This window comes from Bremia lactucae, linkage group LG11, assembly GCF_004359215.1.
Source record: "Bremia lactucae strain SF5 linkage group LG11, whole genome shotgun sequence".
NCBI classification, from domain to species: domain Eukaryota; phylum Oomycota; class Peronosporomycetes; order Peronosporales; family Peronosporaceae; genus Bremia; species Bremia lactucae.
Window position 1 is genome coordinate 2,131,323 of NC_090620.1, and position 7,965 is coordinate 2,139,287.

A 7,965-nucleotide genomic window follows, 5' to 3' on the forward strand; every position below is an offset into this window, starting at 1 on the left:
ACAATAGAATTGCCACGTGGGATGCGAACGCATCCTACGTTTTACGTTGGTCGGCTCCGCCCGTACCATCAGTACGCGGCTTCTTCCGAGGACGGATTTGACCACCCTTTTCAAGTATCCTCAAAAGAATCTTGTGATCGCGAACCAGATTCTCATGTTGAACCTGAAGTTTCTCATGCCGGTTCCGAATATCCTCCAAACTGCGATGAGCTGACGACAGCTCATCGTGAACAGCATGATACTTCCGCTCGTACTCCAACATGGAGTACGCACTCTTCGAACGGTCTTCCAACCGCTCGATATGGTGAGCCTGCACCGTCTGCTCCAACGAGTGACGCTTGCCTCGCTCGTGGTCAAGTCTCTCCTCCAAATCATGGAGGAAGTGATCGATTTTTTCGATCCTCGACATTAGATCCGACATACGGTTCGGATCTGATTTTCCCTACTCCACCACAACCATTGGTGGGTTTTCACGGTGATCAACGTTTATTTGTGGAACGTATCCAGAACCACCGTGATGTGAAGGGGCAGCGAACGAGTTATCTTGTTCTCTGGCGTGGTTATCTACCTTCACATGACAGCTGGGAGCCTCGTTCCCAGCTGGTTGCTGACGTTGAGGGCCTCGTCCGTAAGTATGACGAGACCCATCCGATGGTTCAGAAGGCCCATCGGAAAACACGCGCCCTTGGCGCCTGTAAATCGATTGCAGAACGTCAATCGCATCCCGCATCTCAATAGAGTTGCGAGCCCTTTCCAGGGCGAAGAAAGGGAATAGACATCCCCTTGTACCCTCTTCGAGTTGTCAACACAACACGGACAGGGATCACCCTCCGTGAGGCATGGAAGCCCAGCCTCACGTGACAACTGATGCAATTTATAATTTGCACCGGTTGGAGTTCGTTTTTTAAACTTAACGCGATTCGCATTATGTTTTTGAAGCCAGGCTTCACGTCCAATGTCTTTGACATTGCGAATGAACGTACTCCAGGCTTGCATAAGCGAGACTTTATCTCGCTTATTGTTGCCACTAAACGATCGATGCTTAAGAAAAGCATCGAGATAAATATCTTCCTCAGCGCGAAAGTTCTTCGCGCTGGGATCACGGTCATGTAGCTTTGTCGCAATAGATAAGGGAAATTTATTGTGAGACATAGTCTCTCCAGACAGGCTATTGATTAGCCGTTCTGGCAAAAGCCACGGCTTCTTTTCAGGGGCGAGATAAGACATTGTTACTGTCTTCATTCCCCTGAGTGGTACCCACATGGTAGCTTTAGGAAATAAAGGAACCAAAAATCTAATCATACCGTATGATCCTAATTTAAGTAAAATACCAGCTAACAATACCGAACCCGCGGTAGTCGCACTGAGGCTATAGTTCTTAGCTTAGTGGTAGGAAAGAGAATTAATTATTGGTGATAGACAAACAGGTGAAACTTCAATTGCTATCGATACAATCATTAATCAACGCGAGAAGCAGGGGTACCACAAGAACTTTTCTTACGATGGCTTATGCCATCGTCATCACCTTGCACAGAAACACGTGCAGCTGACCGTACGGGAGAGGGAACGGGCGATGAGATAACATCCTCATCGTCGGATCGAAATAGACAATTAACTCGTCTATCAGAATGAGCTCTCTCCTTCGAAGGCTCATAGTCAGCCGCCTGACGTATATCAGGCGACTGTTCCATTCTCCCCGAGTCGGCCATTTCATCCGACTCGCATTCGTAGTCAACCTCCAAAGAGGGGTCGTATTCACGTGGTGAATCACCACGTGCACTCGCAACATCTAGTGTTGTGCGAATGGAAGATACTACAGCAGACGTTACGTCTGCCGCAAGAGATAACAATGCGTCACCCGCGGCTGCACGAATCGCAGCCGAAGGCGCAGCACTATCAACACCCCGCATGAGTTGATTCTTCATGCGATGGAATATAAAATGATAGTTCTGACCAATCAACATCATTATAAAATTAAGTGGTCACATAGTGACCACATCCAATGACAGTCAGAGTGATTGTCGTTTAAGTGAGGGGTGATGTAACGGGGTGTATCGTTACATGAAATTAACACTTAAAGGTTGTTAATTAATATACTATCTAAAAGGTAGATAATATCTGGAGAACATTACTTTATATAGCAATGCTCAGAATTCTTATCCATATATAGGTATACGCCATTATATCTATTTATCCCGCAGACTTATCAGCTGTAGAGATACACAAAAGAGAGATACAGATACGATACGATAAGAATTCAATTGCATGTTTAGTATTAGATTACAATTAAGTTAACATTCACAAGATAGATAGAAGCGATACTTAATTATATTAATACAGTTCTCATTTAACCCTCTTTAAGCTAGTTGCCTTAAAGAGAAGTCTTCCTTTGCACGTACTAGTGTACGTGAAATAACGTAAGGCATCACTCGCAACTGAAGCAGTGTGAAGTGGAGTTGTACTGAAGCTGTAGGCGGGCACGTCGTAATGCGGCCACGCTCTTCTTAGACACACACCCTAGCACGGCGAGGAAGCGGTTAAACCTGCTCTTGCGTGCAGTGAGGTAGTTGTGGTGGGCGCGCAAGCGACCTCACCCAACTCACTAAGTACTCTGGTTAAGTGTCGTCACGGGAGCGATAATCCGTCTCCTCGTGCACACTTACCAAGTAGGAAGAAGTTTTCAGACTGATTTATATTTAATAGAATTAAATACAAATACCTATTTTTACCAATTAAAATGTTATCTCTATAGATATCATTAAATATGTATTGCGAGCGTATCTTTATAGATATGTCGCGTAACGGATGACGCTAGCCGTCATCACGGATGACGCTGAGCGTCATCCCTCCTAATGTGAATGCACCCATGTGCATCACATCCACAAGGGTTGGTCACAAATGTGCCCCACACCCGAGTGTTGGGTCTAATTACTATTATTTAGTAATTGACCATCCCCTTAAGTACACCAAGTGTACTTAACGGGGACTGTGTAACATAGGGGCAACTTTAGCCCGTTACAGAAGCAGTGCAAGTTGTAGTGCCCCGTTACACATCCCGTGAGCCACCACTCGGTTGAATGCCTTAACTAGGATTCCTTAAGCATTAATAGCTTGTACGACTCCCTGAGTTATTAAACCCATTAGTTCAATAGAACTGAGCGACTCTTTGAGTCTGAAAGTCGACCTCTGACATTAGGAGCAAGGTAGCTCCGCTACATCTTATATCTACTGGCTTTAATATAGTAATAACTGTCTATGCAATGCGCCTCTTTGCGCACCGCCTAATCGTGCCTTGTAACGAATGGCGGGGTTAATTCAAAATATCAATAGAACTAATGTCTCATTGCGATAACATTTACTAATGTATTATGTCAACAAGCTAAAAAAGCGGCTTAAACATAAGGATGCTTGACAGCCTTTATATCTAATTTAAATTGAAAACAATTCAGTGGACTCGTGCTTAGCGAATTACAAGCCTATTTGATGGTAGTTTCTTCATTTCTTAGTCATTTGTATTTTGCTTCAAAAGTCAAGCACAAACAATTTGAGCTATGCGAGCTGAATGCCACAATCACGCGTGTTGTCTTCAAAACAATGATTGCTTTACACTGAAATGAGATGCCAAAAGCGAAGCTGAAAATTCTGAATGGTGATAATGTGGAAATTCATGAGACAGGAGGCCTACTATTGATGTGTTTGGAGATCTCGCCAAGAGCAGATACGCTATGTAAATGTTTTATTGATGTCTGCGAGGGACCATTTTCAGGATTTATCCCAGCTTAAAGGTGCAGGAGGCTGCACTTTAGCTGCAGTACTTGTCTGTTCCTCCATGACGTCTGCGGGTCGCAGACGTACTGCTCTTAAACCAAATCGTGTTACAATACATCGTTAAACATGTTTTCTGGGAATGCATTGCAAAAGTATCTCAACAATCAGACAACGACTTTGTCGCAATCGCATCCTACGCAATACTGAAAAATGAAAGAGTAGGGCGATAAAACATTGCACTGTTACAAATATGTCAAGCGAAGATTTTGCCGTTGTTTTAAGTGGAAGTCGTTTGGCATATAGTATGATAGGTCCATCATACCATCCAAAAATCCTGCAAGCGTCGCACTAGACCATGCTCAACTAGTAGCTTTAGATATCAGAAACACGCTACGCTTATGGCATTTCCAATATGTAATTGTGCCCAGCGTTCTCCTGGAGGAAAAGGGTAAACGCGGGTTCATAATCTGGCTTTGTTTCCCGCTTCAAATCTAAGCAAACAAGTTTTTAACGGGTTTATGATTGTAACGTCGTAATTAAGACGAAGCCCATAAGTCATGCTGAATCAACATTAATCAAAGACTTAAAATACTTTGAAGAGACAACCATAAGAAAACGGCGTGTCAGTTGGCGTTGTTTGATTTTATTTTTGGAAAATCGAAGAGCTAAGAAATTCGAACATTTGAGATCGTGTGGTCCACAGTCGTAAACTCAAGTGACAAGCCCACGAAACGGAGTAACGAAGGCAACCTGACCATCTGGTATAATTGATGGCAAATGTATACTATTTTTACTGTACTTTTTTCTGCGGCTCTCAAGGTATTTAAATTGGTCACAATGGCCGCCATTGTGTCGACCGGAAGGAGTCGGCAAGGTAGTCCGCCCTCGTACAATTTTACGCACACATACAAATGCCATATGTAACAACTGGCCCGATTTCGTACTTTATAGGGTTTACCTTCACTTTCCCGCTGTCAGTAAAACATCGAACCCGTCCACTTTCCGATGCTCGACCAGTCCAGCGATGGCAACAGCGACATCACAACCGAGGACTATGGAAATGTCGTATTGCTGTACGCAAAGTTAGTGGCGCAAGTCTTATCAACGATTATGAGTGCATTTGTAGGCACGCGCCACTTGTTGCAAGTCTTGGCCTTGCGTAAAGAAGTGCTTGCGAGACGTCAATTGCAGACGCCCATATTGGCATTAGCTGGCAATAGCGATGGAAGCATACCAACGCCGCCATCACTTTTAATTGTTACGAATGGCGTGCCTACTACAACAAGTCAACCGAGCGGCCACACTAGTGGAACGGACGATAGCAGACGCAACCGCCAGGCTTCGTTACTCTTTCACGAGCGGGAAAATGCCCTCTACGCTCCAATTGGCGGTCTCGATTTTATGACCAACGAGCATGACGATGACCGGCCCCGCGTGTCTGCAGCTTCTAGAATTTTACGCGTGATGTGCATTACCGATTTTGTCTTTTCCCTTTCGGGCTTGGTCGTTACGGCCGTGGAGCTTTGGAAACCAAGTGCTGGCGGAAGTTTTCAGCTTTTATTCTGGGCGCAAGCCCCCCACTGGTGCTCACAGATTGCTAGTTTTTGCTGGGTCGCCACCTTGGCTCTTTACATTGCCAAGCACAGGAATCGAGCGAGCTTTGACGTTGCCATTGCTCACGCAATTATCTGGATGGTTGTTGTCTTTTACTGGATACTCGAGCTCTACTCGAGCTACTACAAGACGAAAGGCTTTGTTCATGCCGCTATTATCATTTGGAAAGTCATGGCCGTTGGCTGCTTTCTCATTACAACGATAAGCTGGCTCCATTTTGCAATACGCTGGAGAAAACAGGAGCGACATAAAGGCGCGTACGTTGTGTCAAAGCTCGCGTCGTATACCATGGCATTCTTTATCTTTGTGGGCCCTATAGTGCTTACCGACCTGGTGCTTGGGCTTCACAGCTCGGGCCTTGTTATCGAGACGTGTTCAGTTATTTTAGCCATGTGGCCCTTTGCGAATGCTATTATTTGTATCGCCAAGCCAACGTTGTGTCTTCGAATCTTCCAAGCGAATTCCAGTCGAAAACATCCACTTGGGCAATACGATTCAGCTGATGGAGAGTACGGAAGTCGACGGTTTATAAGTGCGATTAATGGTAATCCTGGGGCGCTCAATGGAGGTAGACCTTCGGGCGAGAGTGGTCGAAAACTATTAATGTCGCCATCGCATCACGAGCTGAAAGGCTTGGAAATTGGTGACAAGATTGGCGAAGGCGTCGCTGTCGTGTATCTTGGCAAGTGGCGTGGGGCGAATGTTGCTGTTAAAATGAAGGCCGTATTAGCCGCACTCGAGAGTGCCGCCGACCTGGAAGAATTTCAGCACGCCTGCAACGTCGAGATTCAAGCCGAAGCTGAAGTCATGCGCGGGTTATGCCACCCAAATATCGTGCTGTTCATGGAAGCCGGCTTTTATCGAGGGTCAATTTGTATTATCTCGGAATATTGTGCCCGTGGGTCCTTACGAGACGTTTTGAAACAGCATACACCCGATGTGAAGAATCTCAATTGGCCAACGAAATTGCGTCTCGCTCTTGGAATTTCACACGGTATTCAGTATCTGCATAATGCAAATCCACCCATGATCCACCGAGACCTCAAGTCTCCGAATGTATTGGTCGATGATTCCTGGCATGCTAAAATCGCAGACTTTGGTACTCTACGATTTTCCGAGATCGTTTCGTCGGCAGCGCAGCTTCAAGCGTCGCAAATCAATCCTAAAAGTGCTGCAAATGTTCCAGTTGTTGAAATGACGGGGCTCGTTGGTACGACGCGCTGGATGGCTCCTGAAGTCATGCGAGGGGAACGGATCTACACCAGTAAAGTGGATATTTACAGCCTTGCACTTATCTTGTGGGAGCTCATTGAAGGCACGTTGCCGTTTGAAAATACGCGCTGGAATCACGAGGTGGAAGATTTTGTGCTTAATGGTGATCGTCCGACCATTCGTGCTGACTTGTGCCCTCTGCGCTGGAAATTATTGATAGTAATGTGCTGGCAACCAGATCCACAAGAACGACCAACGATTCAACAAGTTATCCAGAGTCTACAGCGAATTGGACGTGAAGAAGTGTGGGACCCGACCGGTCCTCGGTTCACTGGGGTTAGTCAGCTAGGCGTGTCTATGTATTCAACAATGTCCCAGTCAATCTCGTCTTCCTATCACGATTCACCGACTAACGCAGGGCCGATTGGCCGCAACTTTAGTCGACCGCCTGCTGCACTTGATGAGAATCATAGCGCATCGGACTCAGACTCGGAGGCTTTTGCAGAAGAATTTTCGTACGTTCCAACTCTTGAGTCATCCACGACTTCTCCTGTCATTCTGGGTGACTCGGACTCGGGCATGAAGAAGTCCAAGCGGTCATCTTTAAGTTCGCGTCACGGCTCGATGGACAGTTCTACGTGCAACCGATTGAGCGGAGTTAGCACCACTAGCAGCACGTCTAGTATGGGAGCCAACGACAGTGGCTACTATGGCTCGAGCAGCACGGGCTATGATCTTCACGCGAGCTTTCTCAGCGCCAGCTCTCTCCAAAGCAGCACAAGTTCATCCATAAGTAATCGATCTACGAAAAGCGTACGAGCGTCCAAAATGAAGAATATGCGCTCTGAGTGGCGACATCACACGGGAACCATCCAGGAAACCCAGTCTTCGGATCTTAACGATGCACCACTCGCATTTGTTGAATCTTCGCCGAATGGGACTTCATTTATCGTTAATATTTAGCTCTACGCAAGGTATAATTTAGTTTTGCTGTGTTAATTAATTATCCTTATTTTTAAAATTAAGATCACAATTAAACCATTTCTTCTGTTCGCGTCTTGCAATGCTTTTTGCCTTCACCTTTCCGTATGCCATTGAGCTGCTTCAACAGAGTTTTTTTAAAAGGCAAACGTCTCAAAAGGAATAGTCTGCTTTGTTGAAAAAAATTAATTGCGCGGCTTTTTAGCCTAAAGAAATTATTGCGAAGTAGCAGCAGGTTAACGCCATGATTGTCAATTCCAAGATTATAGTCGCAAGTGTGCGTGGGCAAGTTCGATGTTTTTCTATAGTGATAATTCATTGGCCAGCGCTTTGACATAGTGAATGAAATTGCGCGTAGCAATTTTGCCTTGACCAAACAAAGTTTATAGA

General features: G+C 45.5%; 1 protein-coding gene across 1 annotated transcript; it reads left to right on the forward strand.

Annotated features, from left to right (window-relative positions):
• Window positions 1–4,773: 4,773 nt before the first annotated feature.
• Window positions 4,774–7,557, forward strand: CCR75_003253 (uncharacterized protein; the record flags this gene model as incomplete). Its single annotated transcript, XM_067961350.1, has 2 exons — window positions 4,774–6,481; window positions 6,833–7,557. The coding sequence occupies 2 exons, from the start codon at window positions 4,774–4,776 to the stop codon at window positions 7,555–7,557; spliced, it is 2,433 nt and encodes an 810-aa protein (XP_067817767.1).
• Between the last annotated feature and the right edge of the window lie 408 nt (window positions 7,558–7,965).